Source organism: Bison bison, unplaced genomic scaffold (genome assembly GCF_000754665.1).
Source record: "Bison bison bison isolate TAMUID 2011002044 unplaced genomic scaffold, Bison_UMD1.0 scf7180017864297, whole genome shotgun sequence".
In the NCBI taxonomy this organism is placed as follows: Eukaryota; Metazoa; Chordata; class Mammalia; order Artiodactyla; family Bovidae; genus Bison; species Bison bison.
The window spans coordinates 5,639,569-5,666,008 of record NW_011494869.1 but is presented as its reverse complement, the minus strand read 5'-3'; the positions used below and the strand labels follow the sequence as shown (position 1 = coordinate 5,666,008).

Here is a 26,440-nt window from a genome sequence, read left to right as displayed (position 1 = left end):
GCAGAATCCCTTTGCATCTCTACGCAAGAGAATCTTTTGCATCACTCAGCTTTTCACAATTCGTAGAGTTGTGAAATAGCTCTTGAACAATCAAAGGGCTCCCTTGACAAGGACTTGCTGTGCTCATTTCAGTCCTTTAGAGTTGCTCCAATAGGGCAAATGATACTTAACGTTCCAGCTGGTGAAAGATTAGAGATGATATGACTTAAAGTTCCTAGCACCGTGTGTAGTTGATAGCAGCTCCGTTCTCATGTGTTCAGACTTCTAACTGTTGTTGATCAGTTCACCTACTCTTTACACTATTTGACTGGTTTAACTACTGATCCAGGTTCCTGATTTTTTTCTCACTACCCTATCAAGTACCCTGTTTTGGTTTTTTCTTACTCAGAATTATGTGCAAAAAAAAAAAGTTACAATGAAAATGATTTTAGAGAAATTTTAAAAAGTAGTTGTAGACACAGCAAGACTTTTTAAAACTAACAGAAATCCCCGTGCTCAACGTACTGACCAGAAAGAGCCTTAAACTGGGGAACCAGGGAACCTGCATCTTTGTGATATTGATCAGGCCACTTTCCCTCCTCAGGCTGCCCTTGCTTCTCTAAAAAGAACAGTGAATTTTAGGGTTTTCTGAACTTCTGTCTTCTGGCTGCCTCTTTTGAGGCCCCTCCTCTTTTGCCCAATATTATTGCTATTCTGTTGAGGTCTGCTGCTGCTGCTGCTAAGTCGCTTCAGTTGTGTCCGACTCTGTGCGACCCCATAGATAGCAGCCCATGAGGCTCCCCCATCCCTGGGATTCTCCAGGCAAGAACAATGGAGTGGGTTGTCCTTTCCTTCTCCAATGCATGAAAGTGAAAAGTGAATGTCAAGTCGCTGAGTCTTGTCCAACTCTTAGCGACCCCATGGACTGCAGCCCACCAGGCTCCTCCATCCATGGGATTTTCCAGGCAAGAGTGCTGGAGTGGGGTGCCATTGCCTTCTCCGCTGTTGAGGTCTAGTTTGCATTGTATGAAAGCATTCATAAGTTCAAAGTACTTCCTGTTTATTTTGTCAGCAGGGGGCGCCTTGTGACCTATTCATGGAATTGTTAGCTTCTGGGAAGAAGAGGAAAAAAGACCCCTGCAACCTCCTGTCCCCAATTCTGGGCATTTTCCCCCATAAGCTTTCCAGGTAGAAAACCTCGGGGAATATTTTAACACTGGGCCTTGTTTTGCTCAAATGTACCTCCCTGATGATTTCCTTTCTCAGCAAGAAGACAGTTTCGTGGTGGGCACAGCCGAGGGGACAGTGTTCCATTTTCAGCTGGTCTCTGTGACTTCCAGCAGCAGCGAGAAGCAGTGGGTGCGGACGAAGCCATTTCAGCATCACACCCACGACGTGCGAGCCGTGGCTCACAGCCCCACCGCGCTGATATCTGGAGGTGCGTTTTGCTCTCCGCCTGGCTGCTTCTTTACTCTGCCCGTCTCCAGTTAGGTTCATGCAGAGCTTTTTCTAATTCCGATGCTTTTTCCCCTCTCCTTTTCACTGCAGGCACCGACACTCACTTAGTTATTCGTCCTCTGATGGAGAAGGTGGAGGTAAAGAATTACGATGCTGCTCTCCGAAAAATTACTTTTCCCCACGTGAGTATCATCCTCTAACCCCACCGCCTCCTCACCTCCCCGTCCATCTGTCCCGCAAGACAGCACCACTCACTCTTGGGCAAATCTGTAGGTCTTCTGTAGTTACCTGCCTTCTTTCTTCCATCTGTTTCTCAGCAAGCTTCTGGCAAAGATATTTACAGGGGCCAAGAGGTTTAGGGCAGCATTCCTAGTTCAGCTTTTGGGGAAATCACTCCTTTTTCCAGTTTGGTGTGGTTTATGGAGATTTTGTTTGTTTTGGAGGCTGGCTCTTTATTATCCTGGATGAGAGCAAAAAAATCCAGGCTTCCAGAGTTCTTTTCTAGGTAAATTCATCATCTTTCTAGGCTAGAAACTCTTCTGCCCACTACCTGCTTCTACGGTCCACTCAACCAGTAAACCTTACCGAGTCTGTTTCCTCATCCTCTCTTCGAATCTAGCCATTTCTCTTTGTCTACACTGCCATGATCCTAGTTTGGATCCGTGTCTGTTCTCATCTGGATTTTTTAACAATATCTTGTTAATGATCTCCTTTTATTTAGTTTTGTGTCACTCCAGCTTATTCTCCACATGATTTGTTTAGAAAGGAACTTTATTCATCGCTCCATGCTTAAATGCCTTTGGTTGGCCCTCGTTGCCTTCAGCATGAAGACCCGCCTCCTTAGCATGGCTCATGACACCTGTCTTGATACGGAGAAGAGAGGTCCTTCCCTCCCTCGACTCTCACTCTTGCAGCACCTCCATCCCCACCCCTACCCAGTCTGGCAGTTCTGAAGGACTTCTCTTTACTCCGCGCAATGCTCTCTTATCTTTGAGATGTTTCCCGAGCCACGTGTTTGCCTGGAACATCCTGACCCGATTTCCTTCCTGAGTGATCTTTACCAGTGAACCATGTCTGGGCTCCTGTCTTTACTGCCTTGAAAGTGAAAGTGAAGTCGCTCAGTCATGTCCAACTCTTTGCAACCCCATAGACTGTAGCCTACCAGGCTTCTCAGTCCATGGGATTTTCCAGGCAAGAGTATTGGAGTGGGTTGCCATTTCCTTCTCCAGGGGATCTTCCCAACCCAGGGATCGAACCTGGGTCTTCCACATTGTAGGCAGACGCTTTACCCTCTGAGCCACCAGGGAAGCCCCTTACTGCCGTGAGGTTAAACTAAATATCCTTTCTACTTTTATTCATCACATATTGTGCTTAGCCGTGTTAAAATTCTTTGCACCCTTAGTGTAATTGCCTGTTTAATTTTACATCAGTCCTTTAAACTGTAAGCTTGAGAGCAGTAGCTAGGTTTTTTGTCTGTTCGTTTGTTTGCGCTGGATCCTTGGTGTGGCTCACGGGCGTCCCCTGTTTGAGCACACGGCTGTAGAGCGCATGGGCTCAGTAGTTGCCCCCTGGCATGTGGGATCTTAGTTCTTTGACCAGGGGTCAAACCCACATCCCCTATGTTGAAAAGTTGATTCTTAACTACTGGACCAACAGGGAAGTCCCAGTAGCTAGGTTTTTATTTACCGCTGTGTTTTTAGATCCTATGACAGTCCCTGGTGTATGGTAGTACTTAGGAAATACTTGTCAAGTCAGTGGATTTCAACAGTATAAGTGTTCTGAGGTGTTGCTTCGCTAGATGACCCCAGCTTGTTTCTGTCTTTTTGATTCCTGGACGGGTACAGCGACGGCTTGTTTCCTGTGCAAAAAAGAAGCAGCTCCTCCTCTTCCAGTTTGCTCATCACTTGGAACTCTGGCGACTGGGATCCACAGTTGCAACAGGTAAGCTGGGAGAAGGTTTTTTCACAACAAGAAAACTGGGAGAGAGAAGCCAGAAATTGCAGTTGAAATTCTGCTTGTGGAAAAATGGAAGTCAATTATTTTTCTGTTTGACATCCTTACTGTTTCCTGTCCACTAGATAGAGCAGAGAAGTTCCTCAGAGTGTGAAAATCATTAGCTGGACACCGAATCACCTTTGGAAAGTGTGCAGTTCCATACAGTGCACCACAGGGTATCAGGGAGGCAGGGGTAGTGGAATAGTTCGCCCTGGCTGAACTGGGATCAGAACAGGCTGTTGAAAAATGACAGATTTTCATGCTGAGTTCTGTCAAGCCTTCATGAAAAAGAAGGTCATGCAGATCTTAGCAGGGTGACAGCCTCGTGGCCTTAGGTATGACACACGTGTGGGTGCTGTTGTTTTATAGTAGAGGCTTTGGCTTTAGGCTCCACCATGAACAAAAGAAGTTGAAGTTGAGGCCACACAAACTTCACATCCATCCACCTGCGTGCCTGGCTGTGGGGAGCAGCTTCAGAAAAGAAGCGCCATGGCCATATTCAGGGCCCCCACGGAGAGGCCAAGAAAGTGCTCGCTGTTCTCCTCTTCGTATACATACCCCCAGAAGACTCTAAGCTCACTCTGTCAGACATGTTTCTGATTTCCCAGTGGTAGAGAGTCCATTCTACCCATTTTTTCTTTTTAAAAGAAAAAAACATTTGTATAGCCTTCCTTTGGGAAGAAAAATATCAGAGATGTTTCTTGTTCCAGGAAAGAATGGGGATACCCTTCCACTCTCTAAAAATGCAGATCATTTACTTCACCTCAAGACAAAGGTAAGGAAGTTGAACTGGGTGTTCAGATTCTGAAATCCAGAACATATTTCCTGTTCTAAATTTGGGTGGGGGTCCTTAGCTGATATCCTAAACTGTGTAAAATGTAAAATTATTTGAATGAAGTACTATATCAAGAGGATTGGGTTTCCTGTGATTATAAGTCAGGCATTCAGAATTTATTAGATGAATTAATACAAGAAATTGGTTTTTCTTGTTTTGGTATTATGAAGATAACATGCATATTCTTAAAAAATTCAAATAGTGCAAAAAGAGTATGCAGTGAAAAATGAACCTCCTTCTAACCCCCCGCCCCTCAGAGATGATTGCTGCCAACGGTTTCTTATATATTCTTTTAGAAAAAATGTTCACTTGTGTGTATGTGTGTATATCCTTTCTTTTGGTACTAATGGGACTGTGCTATACACACAGCTTTGGTATCTTCCTTTTAAAACATCTTCAATTGCACAATACTTGTGAATTACAGGCTTCCTATAAAGAATTCAAACAACAGTGATAGTTCATATTTTTTTCCAGCTCTTTAATTCTAGTCACCCCTCCTGAAATGATTGCTGTTAATTGATTAGCTATATATGCTCCTCGACCTTGTTCTGCATATGAGTGTATGTATGTGTGTGTACATACATACTTAAATGTTTTTTCCTTTTATTGGCCATGCTGGGCAGCATGGGGCATCTTAGTACCCTGAGCAGGGATTAAACCTGTGCTCCCCTGATTTGGGAGCGTGAAATCTTAACCACTGGACCTCCAGGGAAGTCCCCTTACCTACATTTAGACGTTCTTTGGGTTTTTTGAATGATAACATATGTTACACTAAACTTTTCCTGTGTAGTGCAAATTTTTTCTCACTTAATATTTCTTAGAGGTCTTTAAAGGAGGTTGTCATTGACAAAAGAGAAAACCAGTCCCCAAGTCACCAGGCCTCCAAAGCTCCCTTGCATTCAATGCCTGCCTAATCAGGTTTTTAGAGTTAGGTTTAGTAGGAAGCTACCTATGAAGTAGGTGAAGGGCTGTGATAAGCTGACATTATTCAGAGACCTCTGTTCTGGAAATCAAAGCCACACCCTTCAGATGCTCCACCTGTGAAATAATCGTAGTGATGCACAGCACATGACTGTCGGGATTATGTGTAGGTATTTGTGGATTCAGAGTGGCAGTAGCTTGAGGATCCATGTCACAGTGAACCTTGAATGAAGTTTAACTTGACCGTTTGTCCTGCTTCCTCATTCTGCCAGGGTCCTGAGAACATTATCTGCAGCTCTATCTCCCCATGTGGTGGTTGGATAGCCTGTTCTACAGCGTCTCGTTTTTTTCTGTATCGACTGAATTACGAACATGACAACATAAGCCTGCAGAGGGTAAGTGATAACCCGGGGTCTGGTTGAATAAGAAGAAACCTTACAGTGGGTGATTTTTGTGTGAAGTGGAAATTTTCTGAACAAGGATATGAATCCTTGTTCAGTGAGAAAACTTACAAAATGGTCTCTTATTGCCAAATTTAAAATTATGTTTTTGGAGGAGTAGGTAAATGGCACAAAATGGCAGTAAAAGGTTAGGCTTTTGAGGAGATGACGGGGGGGAGTGGAGGGGATACAGTAGGCACGTCAGTGTTCCAGGCCCTTGGCCAGTGGGCCTCCTTGGAGATAGGAAGCACTCATGTGATGTGAGCCTGGCGCTGCTAATTTTTTATGGGCTTTGGGTCTAACTTCTCTCTCCTTCTGACCTTTACCACTGTTTCCCCCAAGGTTTCCAAAATGCCAGTGTTCCTTCGCTCTGCCCTCCAGATTTTGTTTTCTGAGGATTCAACAAAGCTCTTTGTGGCATCAAATCAAGGGTCTCTTCGCGTCATTCGGCTCCAGGAAGGAGGCTTCACGCACCCGCGTGCTTTCCAACCCCAGTCAGGTGACAAGTTGGGACCTGGCCTCGGGAGAGAGTTGCCAGTCTCCGATGTTTCTATTTTTTCACTTAAATCTCAATTTTCGGGGGTTTGCTAATGCTCCTCTCAGTCCTGGAAAAACTACACACATACGTATCTGCGATTTAAAGCAGGAGGAGATACCTGGCAAGTGAAAACGCTTGATGAGATCTGAAGTGTTGCTCACACCTACTCTTTTCTCACTGGGTTTTTGATTCCTTATTTAGGGCCAGAGAAGTTTCATCACGCTTCTTGGAGTTTTGTTAGTAGAGCAAGAAGAAACTTAAAATCATTTGTGATCCTGATAACCACCATTATTATCTGTGTATATTTCTAGGAGGTGCTTGTATGTAGGTATTTTGTGGACACGTTAATTTTGGGTTTGTTATTTTTTTTTATAAAGATGAACTTGTACATACAGTTTCACTACCTGTCCTAATGTTTTTGGCTACGTTTCTGTATGTTTTGAGAACATGAGTGTGCATGAATGTGTGACTATGGGTAGATAACTTTTAGTGAGTTGACCCTTAAGAACTTAGTACTCAGTACTTCCCATGGGTCTTTTTTTTTCCTCCCTTGTCCAGGATTATAATGACTTCACCATTATTTAGACTCCATCTGTCTGGATAATCAACTTTTAAGATTTTTTTTTAATGTGGACCATTTTCAAAGTTTCCGTTAAATTAGCCACAGTATTGTCTCTGTTTTATGCTTTGGTTTTTCTGTCCACCAACCATATGGGATCCTAGTTCTCTGACCAGGGATCAGACCCACAGCCCCTGAATTGAAGGTGAAATCTCAACCACTGAACCACCAGGGAAGTCCCTGGAAAATCAACTTTTTAAAATCAACTTAAAGTCTCACTGCTCATAAGCAGCCCAAGAAGCAAACAGGAAAAGAAACTTACACATCAGGAATCAGATGAAGTAAACTGACAGTATTTATTGAGTACCTATATGTGGTTTTATTATGAAACTTAGATTCTTCACCTTGCCTTTAGCACTCATTTCAAATTGTGGTCTGCATCATGTACGTGACTTTATTTTGTCCTCCTGTCTCATCTTACTGCCTCTGATGGTCAGGCTGGTTTCTTCACAGGCCTCAAACCTGTGTTTTCCTGTCCTTGTCACTTAGCTCACAGTGTTCTCCACCCTTTTCTACCCACCTCACTCATCCTTTAGCATCTAGTTTATGTCTAGTTGTAAAGCTTTTTCATTGTTTGGGGATGTTTTATAGGCAGCACTTACTTTGGCATATCACATCACTGTCTGATATCAAAGATCTGGATTGAAAAGGGAATAGAAAATCAGGCACTTGTGATCTGCTGATGAAAATTTCGATTAATATGCCCTTCCTGGAAACCATTTTGACTGGTACCCAAGCAGGAAGGCAAGGAAGAAGGGAGGGAAAAAAGAGAGAAAGGAAAGAAAATGTGTTCTCTCTTAAATGTTGCAGCCTTCCAGGCTCCTCCATCCATGGGATTTTCCAGGCAAGAGTACTGGAGTGGGGTGCCATTGCCTTCTCCAGTTATATAGGATAAATAAGGCAATATCCTGCAAGCATTAAAAGTAATATAGAATCTTTCTTGTCATGAAAAAATGCTCAAAATCAGTATAAATATATATATTAATGTACAGTATATTAGCGCAATCCCAATTTCATAAAACAACGTGTAGGAACATATGTGTGTGTAGGCATTCATAAGAGATAACAAACCGTTTTCATCAATAGATTAACAGTGGTTATCCCTTGGTGAAGTAATTCCACATGGTTATTTTCATATTAATCTTTATACTTTTCTAACTGTTTTTGTTTACTTTAGTTACTTTTCAGCTTTACTTTAAAAACTGAGTTTTTTAAATAACCAGTGTGTTTCAGATTTAAACAAAACTATTTTTTAGATTTAACTCATCCAATAAGATGGGAGGAAATGTTTAAGAATAATGTAGCAACTGATTCAGTTTATCACATATATAAAATTACCTAAAAACAACAACAAAAAAAAGAATTTTCATGTTGCCACATTGGTTTCAAATTCTTTTAATGACAGAGATGGCTCATCTGTGCCCATGCTCCCTTAGTGCTAAATATATAGCAGGCACTTTGTAAATTAAAGATCTGCCTCAGACCTATTGAATTTGCTGCTTGTAACTTTGATTAAAAACATTTGATAGGAAAGGACGGTAGAACAACTGAGGTATAGATTTTGGTGATAGCTCTTAAAAACTCTGATTCTCCACTCTCATAGTTGAGAGCTCATCTCGTTCCCGAGCAAGCGCTGCTTTCCGGTTTCTTTCTCTCTGGCTCCTCTTTACATGAAGAATGGCTGCTTAAATTACAGTAGTAGACAGATTAGCACCTAGAACTTATTTGTAAAACTGTCGAGAAATTGTCCTGTCAGTAATCGGAAACTGAGGTGGCTTTTGCCGTCAGACTCAGGGCAGGGGTGGCTGGCTGTGGACACGGAATTCAGAGACTGAGCTGCTCTTCTGTCCTCACAGGGACCGTGCAGTCCATGTGTTTGCTAGCAGTCAGTCCAGACGGAAACTGGCTCGCTGCCTCGGGCTCCAGTGCCGGTGTCCATGTGTACAACGTGAAACAGCTAAAGGTGAGCATGAGGTTTGGTTGCAGCAAACAGGAGGAAGTTAGCCCTGCGGTTACAAGACTCAGGAAGACTGAGAGGACCTGGAAAATTACTGGCCTTTTTTTTTTTTTTTGTAAATTTTTCCTGTTTTACCTGTTTGAAACCCCAGAGCTATAATCTTAAATTAAAAGTCAGTCAATAGGAACAGTGAAGCCACTCGTGCTCAGAAATTTGAAATTAAGGATTTATGAGTAATGAAATCTACATCTAGGTTTTGTCTGTATTTTGAGGAGGAAAATTCTGATCTACAGAGGAATAGGTGCAGATAGAAACAATTTCCTTCAATAGCTTGCCTTGTAATCTCAAGATATTTTCAAATTAAACAGAACTAGGAATAGCAGGAAAACATTTTTCACTAATTAGCAATGATATTGTCATCCCCAGATTGAATTACTAATGTTCCCTTATAGGTTGTCATCTTCATCTGAAAGTCAGATAATAATTACCATAAACTTAAGGGGGGTGGGGATGGGGAGGAGAGGGTGAGATGTATGGAGAGAGCAACATGGAAACTTACATTACCACATGTAAAATAGATAGCCAATGGGAATTTGCTGTATGACTCAGGGAACTCAAACAGGGGTTCTGTATCAACCTAGAGGGGTGAGATAGCGGGGGAGATGGGAGGGAGGCTCAAGAGGGAAGGGCCATATGTATACCTATGGCTGATTCATGTTGATATTTGACAGAAAACAACAAAACTTTGTAAAGCAGTTATCCTTCAGTTAAAAAAAGAAAATACAAAAGAAAAAAAAAAGAATTACCCTAAACTTAATAACTTTATTGCATTGTGGCAAGAGCATGTATTGCTCTTTGAGCCTTGCCTGGCATTTAAAAGTGTTCTGTGTACCAGTGCCCATGCCTTGTGATGGACATATATGTCCTTGCCTAGTCATTAATTTCTTTTTTTTTAAATTAATGTTTATTGGCATATGGTTGCTATACAGGCATTAATTTCTTTTAAGTTCAGTGTAGAGCTGCAGATCCCCTGTTCAGTGATGTGTTTACGAGCAATTCATACCTGTGTAGAGACAGCAGGGAAGGCTTTACCTCCAGGTCTTCTGTGAACACTGTCATTTTTCTTGGCAGTTAAACTTGCACTTTAAAAAAAAATGAAATTAAAGTTTATCGTTTGGGGAAATACCTGACATTTACAGGAACTTCCGTAGAATAGAACGTTTTGAGTTCCAAGGAACACTATTTTAAAGCTACTGACCTAGACCATCCGGTCTTTCCTGGGGGACGGAATCCCGTTTTAGAGTTTCCTTTGTCTTTGATTTGTCCCCAGCTTCACTGCACAGTGCCTGCTTACAACTTCCCTGTGACTGCTCTGGCCATCGCACCCAATACCAACAACCTCGTCATTGCTCATTCTGACCAGCAGGTAAGAGATCCCAGTGCTTTCTAATTCCCTCCAAATGGATGGGAACTAAAAAGCTGAGATAATAACAATTTTGGAGGAGCTTTTCTTCACAAATACTGAATGATACAAAAGCAGTTTCCTCTGGTGTGTAATAAAGCTTTCACATAAAACAATTTCTTTTAAAATCACATAAAAAACATAAAATACTTAGGAATAAGCATCACCAAGGAAGTGAAAGGATCTATGCTGAGAACCATAAAACATTAATAGAGGAAATCAAAGATGATTCAGAGAAATAGAAGGATATCCCCTGCTCTTGGATGGGAAGAATTAATATTGTTAAAATGACCATACTACTGAAAGTAGTCTGTAAATTTAATGTGATTCTTATCAAATTACTTGTGACATTTTTCACGGGACCAGAACAAGTAATCCTAAAGTTTATATGGAATCATGAAAGACCCAGAATTGCCAAAGCAGTCCTGAGGAGAAAGAACAAAAGCAGGAGACATAACCCTTCGAGACTTCAGACATTACTACAAAGCTATAGTAATCAAAACAGCTTGGTAGTGACACAAAAACAGACATAGGGATCAATGGAACAGACTAGAGAGCCCAGAAATAAACCCACCTACCAATGGGTTAGTTTATCTTCAACAAAGGAGATAAGAATATACAATGGACAAAATTAGTGCTTTATCTACCACTTTTTTCCATACCAAGTTGTAAATGAGAATATGATTATAAGAGCTGTAGAATATCTGAGCTACAGAACACATTATGCATGAATTTATCAATACTTATAAATCCTCTCTGGTCAAATAGGCTTGATAATACCTGCCTCACTGAGCTAGTATACAAAAGATTAAATGTGATTCAAGAACCACTGTTTTAAAAAACCAAATTATTATAAATTCTATTAAGTTTATAAATATTATATACAGATATACATATGACTTTATAAATTATCATAAAATTCAGAAACATTTTAAAAAGCTGAACCATCTCAATGCAGGGCTCTAAGAAGCACACTTGAGTAGACCACTAGGCAGATGATGCTGGCTACTTTGATTAGCAGTTTTTACACAGACATTTCGATTACATGAAGAAAATGGAATCTCTCATTTTAACTTCTTCTCTTGTTAAAACTAGCGGGAAATTTTTTGTATCTGCTAATTAGAGATTAATAGCGTTACTCACCAGAGAAGGCAGTGGCACCCCACTCCAGTACTCTTGCCTGGAAAATCTCATGGATGGAGGAGTCTGGTAGGCTGCAGTCTACCAGAGCAAGACTAAGAGTCTTACTCTAAGAGTCGGACACGACTGAGCGACTTCACTTTCACTTTTCACTCTCATGCATTGGAGAAGGAAATGGCAACCCACTCCAGTGTTCTTGCCTGGAGAATCCCAGGGACGGCGGAGCCTGGTGGGCTGCCATCTGTGGGGTCGCGTGGAGTCGGACACGACTGAAGCGACGCAGCAGCAGCAGCAGCAGCAGCGTTACACACTGCAGTGAGGATACCAGGAGACAGCACTTCATATATTGCATAAATTAGTATGACCCCCTTAGAGAGCATTTGGAGAAACCTAAAAAAAGATTTTAATTCACATCATCTTTGATTCAGAAGTTCCAGCTCTAGAAGTTCTCGCCGCAGGTGTATGCTTTCAGTTGTACAAAAAAGACACTGATACAGAGAGAATCATTACAGCCTCATGTGTAGTAGCCGAAGATTGGAAATACCTCAGTGCTCATTAAACAGATAGAAAAATCCTGCTACATGCAGGAAGTGAATAGATTATTATTATGCCTTCTTCAAAGGGAGCATAAGTGACGTGTGTGGACGTTGGTATGAGTCAGTCTCCATGATACAATACTCAGTGAAAAATGCAACATGCAGAACAGTGTGTACTCTGTGCATAAAATATCTCTGAAAAGATGTAAATAAGGAACAGGCTACTTTTGTCTTGGGGAAAAGAGATATTAAGATTGCAGGGTGATTTTTCACTATATAAACCTTTCTGTGCTGTTCGAATTGTTTATTGTTCTGTAATTTACCTTACATCGTTTTTATTTTAAAAAAAACAGCAATCGAGACTTCCTTGGTGGTCCAGTGGTTAAAACTCTGTGCTTCTACTACAGGGGTCGTGGGTTTGATCCCCAGGTGGGGAACTAAGATCCCGCATGCTGTGTGGTGCAACCAAAAAAAAAAAAAAAAGTAGTGAAAATGCGTATCCTGAATATGATACAGGCAAGGTTTATATAGCTGTTTTTCCGGTCAGGAATGCCCTTCTGGTTTTCTGGGTACCAGCCTGCGTTTCCTCTGTGTCATGTCCTTTCTCAGGTATTTGAGTACAGCATCCCAGACAAACAGTACACGGAATGGAGCCGGACTGTCCAGAAGCAGGGGTTCCATCATCTTTGGCTCCAAAGGGACACTCCCATCACACACATCAGTTTTCATCCCAAGAGACCAATGCACATCCTCCTCCACGACACCTACATGTTCTGCCTCATCGACAAGTCACTGGTGAGTCCTTCTCCACTGCCACCTGTGCTCTCACTGGCTTCTGCTTTCCGTAGCAGTCTTTTGTTCTGAAAGCAAAGGAGGACCATGAGTTAGAGGAAGAGAATCAGAGTAAAGGTTGCTGGTACCTTCTTTGGAGGGAAGGAGCTTTTAGTTCTGCAGATTTCCTCATTTTTCTTCCCAGTCTCCGGAGGCTCTGAGGGAAGGGGCAGGCCTTGGTGTGCTGGTTTTTGCTGATTTGAATATTTCCCTGCTTTGCCTCTAAGCACATAAAATTAAGTAGGAAAAAGATGAGGTCCATATTCAGAAAGTAGCCATAATCAGGCACTCAGTCACTTCCGCTTTTGCACCCTGGGGTGACTGACAGGATTTCATTGAAGGATATACATACAGGCTGGGGTTTTGACCGCTTGTGCCCCCCTGAGTTGAATTTACTGACACACCATCTGCCAGTTTGAGGAGCTATTGTTAGTGTCTTTAGAAAAGGCCAGTTAGGAAAATTCCATCCTTCGTGGCTGTGATTTAGGTGGGATGTGAACATTTTTTTTTTCCGTTCCAGATTCCAGCCTCTGCCAGCTGCTCTTTTGATTCACCCTGAATTTCGTGTCTTTTTCTGGGCAGGCACTGTCTTCCCAGCAGCGGTGTGAGCTGTGGCCACGCCGTAATGCAGTCTGGGCTTACAGCAGTCGGCCCACGGTGTTTTGGTGTATTGTGAAGGTGGGGTAGGAGCAGCACGGGGAGAGCAGCAGATGGCTCTAAAGGAGGTGTGCGTGGTGATGTGTCACTGGAACTCATCTCGTGGGCCCTGCGTGCTCTGGGTGTGGGAAGCAGAGCCGGCTGACAAGTGCCTTTTGCGAGATGATGGTACAGGAAGGGCCCCTCCCACTCCGTTGCCTCTTTATAACTCAACTCAGATCAGCCCAAGCTGTTTTGTTCCCCCAGTATTGGTGATAAGTCCATCGCCTCCTCATGAAGGGCAGAGCTATTTCCCAAGGAAGTCAGAAATGAAATAATCACTTGCTTGGCTAGAGGTCATCATCTCTCGCAGTGTCAGTGACATCAGTGGGGGTGGTTTGTGTCAGTTGGGTAGCCCATGCATGGTCTGCCTGGGGGAGACTCTAGAAAGCAGAGCCTGCACAGGCTGAGCTCCTGTGCACGCCAGTTTGTTTCTGTCTCACAAAGTGTTACTGACGAGACTGGCCAGAAGCCCCGGGCCAGCCCTTTGATCTTGCTGGCAGAGGGTACCAAGCTCTCTTTGCCATGTATTCCCCCCGCTCTACAGTAGAGCTGGGTGTGTGGCTCTAGCTTTCTCCCTGAAGTAAGAAAAGTCAGGGAGGGAGACTTCCCTGGTGATCCAGTGGTTAAGACTGCACTCCCAACACAGGGAGTGTGATTTCAGTCCCTGGTCAGGGAGCTAGGGTCCCACATGCCGTGCGGCACAGTCAAAAATAAATTAATTAAAAAAAAAGAATCAGAGAGGTAGTAAGTGTATAATATGATGTTTAGAAGATGGAGTTTTCCTGAAAAATCACTAGAGTCTTTTGGTCTGTAGAGGCCCAATTTAAACAATAATAATTATTAAACAACATATTTTTGTCTTTCTAGCCTCTTCCAAATGACAAAACCTTACTGTACAACCCACTGCCTCCCACAAACGAATCCGATGTCATCAGGAGGCGCACAGCTCATGCCTTTAAAATTTCTAAGAAATATAAGGTAATACATCTTCCATCATATTCTGAGTGGTTGGTTCCCTGTGATATTATCAAAATGTAGTTAAGTCCCACAAGAGGAAGACAAGAGTGCCTTCATTGTACGTGCAGGGAACCTGGTTTGGGGAAATAAGCTGCCTTTCTGAGGCTGTTTGTCCCTTAGATTTGTAGTTGATTGTTCTTGCCTCAGTATATTAGAGCCAGGCACATCATACTTTACAAAAATGAAATACGTAGGTTGTGAGAAATGATGGTGGAGCTCAGTTGGGTCTCTGTTTGGGTTAAAGCTGGGCTTTTAAATTTGACTTCCAGTGGAGAATAGTTTTTCCACAGGATAAGTTTCAAGCAAATGGAAGTCATTGAATTTATGATCCCCTTTCTGGGCTAGGCTTTCCACTCTGATAGAACACGTATTCATTAAATCCTAGAACATTTCTTGGGGGTCTGCAGAATTTTTTAGAGGAGGAGGTGTTTTAAATTTAAGTAATTTGTAATTTGCCATTTATCAAGTTTAGGCTCCAGAGCCCTCTGTTACCATCAATTCATAAGAAATTAGAGGCTCACAGACCTTCTTTACAGAGAAAAATGAAGAATCCTCCTAAAATCTTAAATGATTGGATTCAGTTATAAAAGCTCCCAACCTTTGGAGTTCTAGGGCAGGAAGGCTCATCAGAGATTTACTTCCCTCCAGCTCGCACGAGGCTAGCCTTTTGGCCCTAGATAGTCAGCTGAGAACTAGCCCTGGAATCTAACTCCTGGTGAGAACCTTACCATCTCTCTCCAGCCTCTGCTCTTTGTGGATCTCCTGGATGAAAAGACCCTGGTGGCGGTAGAACGGCCTCTGGATGACATCGTTGCTCAGCTCCCACCACCCATCAAAAAGAAGAAATTTGGAACCTAAAAAGGGCACCATCTGTGTCCTTCCTTGAACTGTCTACCCTGTTTTCACAAATCATGATAATAAAACAAAGTTATTCTTTAGGACTAGTCATTATGAATGTTACTCTCTAAAATACTGGACAGTAATTTCCCTTCATCGACTGAAAGCGAACAGAAACTGCCAGGTATTTGTCATTTGGATAATGTTCCAGTTAACCACAAATTCATCCAACTTTTTTTAGTATCCTGTTCTTCAGACCTTACTCCCAGAGGTGGGGGAAGGCGATAGTTGCCATCTATTTCCTAACACGTGCTTGAGGCTTCCAAAGGCTGACAACTTTCATTGTCTACCAGCCTGTAGCCCACAGCCCGTCAGAGGTATGGGGACTTGGCCCAAGTTGCCTTCGAGGATAGGGAAACTGTGGTTGCTTATCCAAGCCGGCCTCACTACCGAAAGCCATAATCAGGGTTATGATTCAAAAGTGAATTTTAACTGTAATGCTCCATCTGAAAAATAGGTGCCCTTAGCCACTGGTAGTGAACTATTAAATTTTGTTTGAAAGGAAAGAATCAGGTTTGGGGATATCAGTCTCAGTAACACATCTTTTTATGTTCTAAGCCCATTCCAAAGGTTAGGGAAAACATTGGGCATTTTCTTACAGAGCAGGAGTGGAGGTGGGGACCCAAAAGCCTGATGTATAATATTTCACCCTTTCTGTTCTCTTTGGCTTGCTTTGACATTGTTATTCTTATAGGTGTCATCGTTGATGAGTTTTAATGTGATCTTTTAAATTAGAACATGAAGAACTAAAGTTGACCTGAACGAAGCAGATAGATTTCTTTCTCATCTACGTGGATATATTCTGTTGCATGCCTGTGGAAATCCAGTATGTGTGGTTTTGTTTGGGATAGGTGAAAGGCTGTGGTACAGACAGAGGAACATGAGGGCTCTGATGACATCATGAGTAAAGTGCTGATGAGAAACATTTTTACTGAGATGAACCCCACCCTCCAGCTTCAGTTCAGTCACTCAGTCGTGTCCAACTTTTTGCGACTCCATGGACTGCAGCACACCAGTCCTCCCTGTCCATCACCAACTCCTGGAGCTTACTCAAACTCAATGTCCATTGAGTCAGTGATCCCATCCAACCACCTCATTCTCTGTCATCTCCTTCTCCTCCCGCCTTCAGTCTTTCCCAGCGTCAGGGTCTTTTCCAGTGCATCAGTTCTTTGCATCAGGTGGCCAAAGTATTGGAGTTTCAGCTTCAGCATCAGTCCTTCCAATGAATATTCAGGACTGATCTCCTTTAGGATGGACTGATGGGATCTCTTTGCAGTCCAAGGGGCTCTCTAGAGTCTTCTCCAACACCACAGTTCAAAAGCATCAATTCTTTGGTGCTCAGCTTTCTTTATAGTCCAACTCTCACATCCATACATGACTACTGGAAAAACCATAGCTTTGACTGCACAGACCTTTGTTAAAGTAATATATCTGCTTTTTAATATGCTGTCTAGGTTGGTCATAGCCTTTCTTCCAAGAGCAAGCATCTTTTAATTTCATGGCTGCAGTCACCATCTGCAGTGATTTTGGAGCCCCAAAACTAAAGTCTGTCATTGTTTCCCCATCTATTTGCCATGAAGTGATGGGACTGGATGCCAGGAGCTTAGTTTTCTGAATGTCGAGTTTTAAGCCAACTTTTTCATTCTCTTTCACTTTCATCAAGAGGCTCTTTAGTTCTTCTTCACTTTCTGCCATAAGGGTGGTGTCATCTGCATAACTGAGGTGTGAAATATTGATATTTTTCCCAGCAATCTTGATTCCAGCTTGTGCTTCATCCAGCCCAGCATTTCTTCATGATGTACTCTGCATATAAGGTAAATAAGCAGGGTGACAATATACAGCCTTGACGTACTCCTTTCCCAGTTTGGAACCAGTCTGTTGTTCCATGTCCAGTTCTAATTGTTGCTTCCTGACCTGCATACAGATTTCTCAAGAGGCAGGTCAGGTGGTCTGGTATTCCCATCTCTTGAAGAATTTTCCACAGTTTGCAGTGATCCACACAGTCAAAGCCTTTGGCGTAGTCAACAAAGCAGAAATAGAAGTTTTCTGAACTCTCTTGCTTTTTTGATGATCCAGCGGATGTTGGCAATTTGATCTCTAGTTCCTCTGCCTTTTCTAAAACCAGCTTGAATATCTGGAAGTTCACGGTTCACATACTGTTGAAGTCTGGCTTGGAGAATTTTGAGCATTACTTTACCAGCGTGTGAGATGAGTGCAATTGTGCAGTAGTTTGAGCATTCTTTGGTATTGCCCTCCAGCCTGGAAAGGGGGGAAAAAATGAGAATTTCTAGTAGGAGAATTAACAGAGGTAATAAGATAAACAGAGCCGTATAATATATAATATAAAGGAAAGCCTATTTCGGGTTACTAAGAGAGAAGAGATATAACAAGGTGTATAATGGTTGGTTTATAATGTCCTTTTTGCCCCATCTTTTTATGTTTTTTTTCCAGTGAGAAGAGTAAACAAATAGATGCAACATTTCAGGTCATTTGTGTAAAGTAACTTTCCTCTCTCTTAAGTACACCTTCTTAGTGAGACATATTCTTCCGGTCTGCATTTGACTGGACTAGCCCAGGCTTTCAGTAGACTGGAATATCCTGCCCTTCCTAAGAAATCTTTGAGGTCTTCTTTTGTGTGATTGCAATCAAAGTTCAAGTCACTGAGCTACAGTGACTATGATCAGAAGGAGGCTGCTGCCGCTAAGTCACTTCAGTCGTATCCGACTCTGTGTGACCCCATAGACGGCAGCCCACCAGGCTCCCCCGTCCCTGGGATTCTCCAGGCAAGAACACTGGAGTGGGTTGCCATTTCCTTCTCCAGTGCATGAAAGTGAAAAGTGAAAGTGAAGTCGCTCAGTTGTGTCCGACTCTTAACGACCTCATGGACTGCAGCCTACCTTGCTCCTCCTTCCATGGGATTTTCCAGGCAAGAGTACTGGAGTGGGTTGCCATTGCCTTCTCTGAAGGAGGCTAGAATGCCTTAAATATTAACTCACTCGCTTTTCCCTGACTGTAGAGCTATAAATTCATAGACTCTTTATTAACTGGAATCTAGTTTAAGACTTGCTTTACTTAACTTTAAACATATTCTGAAATCCTGTTGATGGTGGCAGGTGTAATTCTGACAGAGAGGGCTCACAGATCATCTGAGTGAGGAAGTAAAACTTTTCTGAAAGTAGAAAGCATTCCTTTGCAACATTTCCAGCCAATGACTTGGACTTCCATAAATGGTATGGGAAGTAAAAGCTTTGGGCCTCGAAATTCTTCCTAAGCGGAGAGTTTCTGAATTACAAATGAAGCAGAAAGTGATTGGGGCAGAAAGTTAGAGAAATTGGGGGAAGGGAAAGGGAAATAGTGTATGTAAGGGACACTTTGGAGCCTGCGTTTTAGGGTGATTTTACTTTAGGAGTTTGTGTAACCTAGACGCATTATGTTTCTGTTTCAGGCATTTTGCAGACTGCTGCTCATACTCGAGTGCCACAGAAAAATTTTGAGCTGAGACCAACTTGAGAAAGGTCATATTTGCGAACCTGACTCAATTGCTTTAAAAATTCACTTTTCTCATGCAGTAACTAGTAATTGGATCTCTGAATGGATAATGAAATCTTTACCAGGGAGATTACGCCAGTTTAGACGGAGAGAAACTGAAATCTTGGATATTGGAAGAAAGTTAGAGATCATGTACTCTGAGGGTTTTAAAGTTTGTTTTTTTTTTAAGTATCAAAACTTTCTTCAAATGGAACTTTGTTCTGAACTGAAATATATGCTACAGATAAAAGTGGAGCTGTTTAGGCTTTTGGGGGTGGGGGTGGGGGAGCGAGGCCCAAGAGTTTCTGAAAGAAACCTGTGTGGCTCTTGGCCTCATTTTTATACTCACACTCATGGAAATGGAGAACAAGAGAAGGTGATTTTTCCCATGGTTACACAATGGTTCATTAGAAGCCAAGGTAGCATCCTTAATAATTATTCTTCTACTGTCTCTTAGCAGGAGGGATGCACTCATAAATAGGATTAGCAGGCGTGGTCTGCTAAGGATTTTCCATTCCACAGGCTGCAGAAAAGGTGTTTAAGCATTTCTTGCTCTGGATGAGCACTTGATTTCGCTATTAGAATGAGTTCTCTGGGCAGTCTTGTGTGTAAACCAGAGGTTGTAATGAACAACCTCGCATGTTGTCTGCTGCTGCTCTCATGGGGATGTTACTCTGAGGTTCATTCTTAGGGCTGGACTTGCTAACTCATGTGGTGCTCATTTTCTTTCAGTTTCCCTTTGGAGTTGAGTATATGTCCGTCAGAAGGGTTTGAAAGCACTTACTTATTTCCTTAAAACTTTGACACTCTAGTGATAGACTTTAGTTTTAGCCTGTCCAATAGGTGAAAAATAGTGTTCTGCCTTTCCTTGTTTACTCATGAATTTGCTCACTTTTTAGTGTATTTTGGCTATTTGGCTAATTGTGTAAATGGCATGACCTCGTCTCCTTTTCCTCCTAATGTATTGTTTCTTTCTTTCATATTTCAAGGCATTTTATGATGCAGTATCCAGTAAACTCTCCGTGGTGGTGGAAATGTTCTGTATCTGTGCTGTACCATAGCCACATCTGGCTGTTGAGCACTTGAAATGTGGCTTGTATGACTAAAGAACTGAATTTTTAAATTTTAATTGACTTTAGGAATTCCCTAGCTATTCAGTGGTTAGGACTCTGCACTCTCACTGCTGAGGGCCCAGGTTCAGTCCCTGGTCAGGGAACTAAAATTTCATAAGCCACATAGCGCAGCCAAAAAAAAAAAAATTAAATAGCTATGTGTAGTAAGTGGGTTTCTTAGTGGACAACACAGATCTAGATATTAAGGCTTAGCTTGTGTCAGTTCTGTCTTTAGAACTTAATATCTATTTAACATACATTTATTGAGTGTCTGCTATATGCTTTGTATCAGCCAACAGACAGAAGATGGTGTTAGCCCTTAAGAACTTCACTGCCTAGTTGAGGAGAGAAGCCCATCAACATTAGAGATGAGCACAAAGAAGGGGCACCTAACGAGGCTGAAGGTAGGAGACAGTCCTTGAGAACTGGGTAGGAATTAGCAAGGTGGAAAGGAGAAGAAGAGAGGCCTTCCTGCAGCATTCTGCATGCAAAGGTCTGAAGCGAGAGCATAGCCTGTCCAAGGGTTCACCAGTAGTGCCATGTGGGTGAAACACAGCATAGATCAGAAACGGAGGAAAATGAGGCTGAAGGGTACGTAGTCCTGGGTGCACCCTGGGGGTGACAGCTTCCCCAGCTGATAGTAACCAAGCAGCAGATGAAGCACCTAGGAAAGGTAAGAGTAGAGAGCGCAGAGGAGAGCTAAGCAGCTTAGGTAAGGAGATTTGGATCAAGAGCCCTTAAGCCCACGTGTAGTGAAAAATAGGGCCAGATAGGAGTGGACCTTGAAGTCTGCAGTTAAGAATTATCATTCAGTGGAAGACACAGTTATGAACCACTCACATTCCAAGAGATGGCACAGTAAAAATGTCCACTTGTGTAAGTAAAGGGCAGAAGAGACTGGCAGTTAGGGAGGCAAATAACAGGCTCTTGTGTAGGTTTTTACCTCGGGGTTTGTATTAGTTTGCTAGGGTTGCCATACTGCATCACAGTCACTGGGTAGCTTAAACAACAGAAGTTCATCCTCTCACAATTTTGGAGGCTAGAAATCCGAGATCAAGGAAGTAACATTTCCTCAGTTTCTTCTAAGGCCTCTTTCCTTGGTTTGTAGAGGGCCCTTTTCTCCTTGCGTCTTACCTGTGTGTCTGTGTCCTAATCTGTTTATAAGTTACATTGGACCAGGGCCCACCCTAATGACCTTATTTTAATTTAATTACCTCTTTAAAAACCCTGTCTCCAAACACAGTCTCACTCTGAGGTGCTGTGGACCTGGATTTTCAGCCTATAAATTTTGAGGAAACACGATTCAGCCCATGACAGTGTGTGTGGAAGGGCTTCAGGGGCTTTGTGAGCCCCCAGGTTTGAATGCTGAGTTTTACACAAATGTGCATCTGTCTGAGGTGGGTCCCCAGCAGGCAGCTGATTCCCAAGGAGATCCATGTGTATATGATAAGTCACTTCAGTCATGTCCAACTCTGCAACCCTGTGGATGTGGACTATAGCCCACCAGGCTCCTCTGTCTATGGGGTTCTCTAGGCAAGAATACTGGAGTGGGTTGCCATGCCCTCCTCCAGGGGATCTTCCCAACCCAGGGATTGAACCTGTATCTCTTTTGTCTCCTGCATTGGCAGGTGGGTTCTTTACCACTAGTGCCACTTGGGAAGCTCAAAGGATCCATGATCCCTCCCCAGTTGGCTGTTTATGTGAGACGAAGGCCTTACTGGAAACGCCACAGGCATCGATAAACATGATTTGTTGTTCACTTGTATATGAAGAAAGAGAGTTTAAGCTGACTAGAAGACTACAGGTGTTAACTGCAAGGCACTGGAAATTCCATTAGAACTGGTATGGAAGGAAAGTGGATTTTTATTTTTGGACCTTCTTTGAATTTCACGGGAAATTATATAATTACCATGATTGTCAATAAAAAACACTGGGGATTTTACGTAACTTAAGTGGATTCAATGAACTAAACTTCTGCTTGTTAATGTCCTAATATTTTCCTAAAAGGAAAGTCACAGAACTACAAAACTGTCACCAGCTGCTTCTCATTAGGAATGTGGTTAACAGATGTGGGTTTTAGTTATAACGCTTGAGATAGTTAATCCATTTTTGTGGGTTTCAGATGGATAGTGATTTATCTTGGTGGGATGAATTTTAAAATGCGCTTGCATCAGCTAAAGGGTACTGTAGGCGCCTTTTCCTCTTGCACTTCATGTTTGTGCTGGAGAGAAAAACACACTCTAGGATATTTCTCCTGGAAGACAAAGTCATACTGTCGAAAGGGACAGTTGATCTCACTGTTCCCTAACGGGGGTGGATATTTTTTCAGAGTTGGATGTTGGATTGGTTATCTTCCAAGCTGCTTTCTCCCTCTGGCCTCTTCGTTAGTAGTGACTGAGCAGCTCTTGCTTTTGTTCCTCTGGCATCAGGCCGCCTTTGTGGTGTAACCTTCAGGCTTGCTAAGGGCTGCAGTTTTGCCTGAGGCCCTCCTTCCTCATGAAATTACACAACACTCAAACCTTGGAAGCAGCCCCAGATCCACTAATTCTTTCCTTTGGCGGACTTTTGGCACTCTGTACTCCCTTTTAGCCGAAGTGTAGCTTTACACGAGATCTGTTTGTTACCAAAATTAATTTGGCCATTTGCTCTTTAAGCCTGGAATCAAATAATAGGATGGTGGACTCATTCCTCGATAAAGTATAGACTCTCAGCTGGAGAGTTTCTTCCAAAGGTTTTCACTGTGGCTGCTGCGAAAGGTCAGCAGGTAATGAGAGCAGCAGCAGCACTTTTCATGGAACTCTCGCCTCAGTACAGTGCTGCCGAGCACTTGGCAGCCACCGTCCCAGTCAACCGTCCCAGCTGCCCTTTGAGGTAGATGTCTGAAGTTTTTTGAAGAACACTGAGCCTCTGACCTCAGTCCCTTGAGCGCTGTCATATAACTAGTAAGTGGCCAGACTATGATTTGAACCTTGTGCTTTTATTTTTGTTTGTTTGAGGCAAGCACCTGATACAGGTTTATTTGTTAATTTTTAAAATTGGAGTATAATTGCTTTACAATGTTGTATTAGTTTCTGCTGTACAACAACGTGAAGCAGCCGTATGTATACATATATCCCCTCCCTCTGGAGCCTCTCTCCCACCCCTCTAAGTCATCACAGAGCTGAACCTTGTGCTCTTAATTACCATGCTATATCGCACACATAGTATGAGAGAAAAGAAGAAAGGGGGAGAAGGGCCATAGGCTTTTGAGAGAGCCTAGAATCAGAGCCTGAGTCAGAATTGTAGGAAATGATGGAACTGAGAGAGCTAACCCAGCCCCCTCACTTTACTGTAGCAACGATGCCTGCCTTGTTCTGAGAAAATGGTAAGAGAACAGCTTGAGCAGAGAATACCTATTGATAGGTGACAGGAATGAAAGGTGATTAGGAATTATCACAGCCATTCCCTTTTTTAGAGGCAGATAAAATAGCATGCTTGTTCAAAGAATTATGTGTGCTTGTCTTGCCATCCCTAAGAAACTATGGGAACAGATGTGTACTCTTTTTAATTCAGATTTCATTATCCACAGTAAGTAGATTTCCACTATTTGAGATTTCCTAGATGGCAATTTTCACTCTGCAAGGAACCAATAACCTTCAGAGGGATTATTTGAAATGACTGCAGCGCAGGAGGCACTGAATTTCAGTCAATCACGTGTTTAATGAGTTCCTTCTCTGCAAGGTGGTATTTTTGGAAGAGTGGGGAACAAAAGGAAGTCGATGGGTGGTTCCTGCCCTCCTGTATTCTGTAACCTACTTGGACAAACAAGCAAGGCATAGAATAAAGCTGTTCAAAGGAAAAAGAATCCCAACAAATTGGGAAGACGAGAAAACTGGGATGAGATCTTGCAAGGTGGTTAAGTGGTTAAAAGGGGCAGGGAGCGTTTAGAAGGATGGTCTCCAGCAGGAATGTGCGGGGCGTCCTTGGGAGACTCTGGGTGAGTTTGGCCAATCTGTAGTGATGAAAGAGAATATGGAAAATTAATTTAAGTTCTGATGGAAGAGCTTATAAAACCAGTTCAAAAAAAAATCAAAAACAAAAACAAAACCAGTTCAATAGTTTGGAATCCCAATATCAATCTCCATTACCTTCTCTCTTCCTAGGGTTATTTTGCTATATAACTTATATAAGTGCCCTCACCTACTATTTAGTTGTAAGATCTATGACTTCCTTCAGTTCTGTTGACCAAAAGGTCATGACATTTTTGGAAAGAATTTCCAGCACTTCCCTTTTGCTCATCAGGGTATCTTCAAGTGGCTAACCTTTGGGTGATTATGTACGTAAAAGATTCAAAATTGTGCTTATACTCTAAGGAGTCAGCTGCCAAGTGCTCTCTAATAAGCAGAAATTTCACATAACTCAGGCCTCTGGGGGCTCACGCCTCAGCTGGAGCAAAGCCAGAAACGTCTGTGACTGCAGGTGCACGTGGGCACATCGGGACCTGCCGGAACAGCCAGCTGGCCTCACTGCAGTTGATTTAGGAGAGGCTGGAGGGTTGAGCTTCTGCTGACACTTGCAGCTTGGAAAATCCTGCTCTGCTAATTGCAAAGAGGATTCTGCTGTGATGATTTTTTAGGGGTAAGACACTCTTCTCATTGTGAATTCTTTCTTCACTTGGGCTCTGGGTGACTTCTAGTCTCTATTTTTATTGTTTTCATTTCTGGTATAGGAGGCTCTTTGAAAGTTTCTGCCCATACTTGAATGTGCATTCAGAGTGTTGCATGGACACAGCTTACGAGCTTCAACATGAACTTCATGAGCAAGCAGGTATACAAACCCCTTTTACAGGAATTGGTGTACACTCCCTGGGCTGGCATCCCCCTTCTCCCCCCGCCACCAACTCCCCTCCTGCCCAAATGCAAATAGGGGAATTTTGCTTTTCTTGCCCCCCAAAAAAAGGAACATTAGAGGGCACAGTGATCTCATGTTTTTGAGATCAATCTTCCCAGTGTGATTTCTGGACCTCATCCTTGAGGTCTGGACTTCTTTTTAAAAAAAAAAAAAAAACACTGGACCAGGAGGGTGGGAGACATGAGTTGTCTGTTTCTTCACTGTGGCGTTTGGGCCAGAATCTGTGACTTTCTAGGCCTCAGTTTCCTAGCTCTTTTTTTGTTTTGTAATTTTAAGGTGAGATAGCTGATTTATTCTCCCCATTCTTTTTTTCCTTTGAGTATAATTGCTTTACAATGTCGTGTTACTTTCTGCTCTTGGAGCCCATGAAACTGGAAGAAGCAAGTGAACTGTATCACCTCTATCTTTGGATAAAACCTGCTGCAGGCCCTACATTGTGCAGTGTTTCTGGGGAGGCCCATGTGCACTTGCCCCAACATAAAGCCATGGCCTCCAGGGTGAGAAAGTTAGATCTACAAATTCAAGTCCAAACACCTCCAAATATGTGGTTATATGCGGCTTTTTACACTCGTATCCTGTCATTGCCACTGACCCTATCCTCTGTTGACATTGGATTCTGGCATCTCCCTAAGTAACCATCATTTTACAGATATCTTTGAGACCTACATATCGTGGCTGTGGGGCTAAAGATACCTTTCCTCTGACATTACTGGCAAGTAAACGGGATTACAAAACAGAGTGACAAACGCTTGGACTTTTGAGTTTCATTGTCACCTCTGTAAGGCTGACCCCAGGCCTAACTAAATGTTCTCTTCTGCTCACAGGGCATTTTCTACTTGACACTCACCACATACTATAACATCAGGTTAGCTGATTCTCTTTTCCTCCCCAACTAGACTCTCAGCTGTGGTGCATTTTATTCATCTCATCTCCAGGCCTCAAAAAGGAGCACACTTGGCGGAGCTTTCCGTAAACCAATCAATGCAAAAGTGAACCTGCAACTCGTTCTGTAAACCAATCAATGCAAAAGTGTACCTGCAACTGGGTCTTGCAGGCTTGCGAAGTGCCTCTCGAAGCTGATTTTACTCTCCGTGCCCAGGCAGCTCTGGCGAGTTGCACGGTAGAGGAGCTGGGGGTGGGGAGATCGGAGGCGTACGAGGGAGAAAGTGAGACAGAGCTCAAACCACGAGAGCTGCCGCTGTAACCCACTGGACTGCGGGCAACTCCTTAACCTCCCGGAAGCGGCTCGGCTGTCCTCTCCCCACACCTCCGGAAGGTGGGCGTGGCTTCATGAATAATGAATCACCGCTGGGGGCGGGGCCGGGCCCGCCCCCAGGGGCGGGAAGGGGGAAGCGCCGAGGCTGCCTGACTGGAATGAGGGTAGCTGCGGCGACTGCGGCGGCGGGAGCGGGGCCGACCATGGCGGTGTGGACGCGGGCCACCAAAGCGGGGCTGGTGGAGCTGCTCCTGAGGGAGCGCTGGGTCCGAGTGGTGGCCGAGCTGAGCGGGGAGAGCCTGAGCCTGACGGGCGACGCCGCGGCGGCTGAGTCTGAGCCCGCTCTCGGGCCCGCGGCGGCCGCCTTCAA

At 43.2% G+C, this 26,440-nt stretch overlaps 2 protein-coding genes across 2 annotated transcripts in view; both read left to right on the top strand.

The window, feature by feature from the left end:
* CIRH1A (cirrhosis, autosomal recessive 1A (cirhin)) overlaps nucleotides 1-15,365 on the top strand; it is a 30,423-nt gene extending 15,058 nt beyond the window's left edge. The window contains exons 7-17 of the mRNA XM_010850967.1: nucleotides 1,246-1,417; nucleotides 1,528-1,619; nucleotides 3,282-3,378; nucleotides 4,143-4,207; nucleotides 5,461-5,583; nucleotides 5,971-6,127; nucleotides 8,642-8,748; nucleotides 10,073-10,168; nucleotides 12,490-12,675; nucleotides 14,278-14,388; nucleotides 15,169-15,365. Of these exons, the coding sequence (XP_010849269.1) occupies nucleotides 1,246-1,417; nucleotides 1,528-1,619; nucleotides 3,282-3,378; nucleotides 4,143-4,207; nucleotides 5,461-5,583; nucleotides 5,971-6,127; nucleotides 8,642-8,748; nucleotides 10,073-10,168; nucleotides 12,490-12,675; nucleotides 14,278-14,388; nucleotides 15,169-15,285 (1,323 nt within the window). The 3' untranslated portion in view covers nucleotides 15,286-15,365. The remainder of the gene's footprint in view (nucleotides 1-1,245; nucleotides 1,418-1,527; nucleotides 1,620-3,281; nucleotides 3,379-4,142; nucleotides 4,208-5,460; nucleotides 5,584-5,970; nucleotides 6,128-8,641; nucleotides 8,749-10,072; nucleotides 10,169-12,489; nucleotides 12,676-14,277; nucleotides 14,389-15,168) is intronic.
* Nucleotides 15,366-26,189: 10,824 nt separating this feature from the next.
* Nucleotides 26,190-26,440, top strand: part of SNTB2 (syntrophin, beta 2 (dystrophin-associated protein A1, 59kDa, basic component 2)) — a 69,569-nt gene continuing 69,318 nt past the window's right edge. The window contains exon 1 of the mRNA XM_010851110.1: nucleotides 26,190-26,432. Within this exon, the coding sequence (XP_010849412.1) occupies nucleotides 26,229-26,432 (204 nt within the window). The 5' untranslated portion in view covers nucleotides 26,190-26,228. The remainder of the gene's footprint in view (nucleotides 26,433-26,440) is intronic.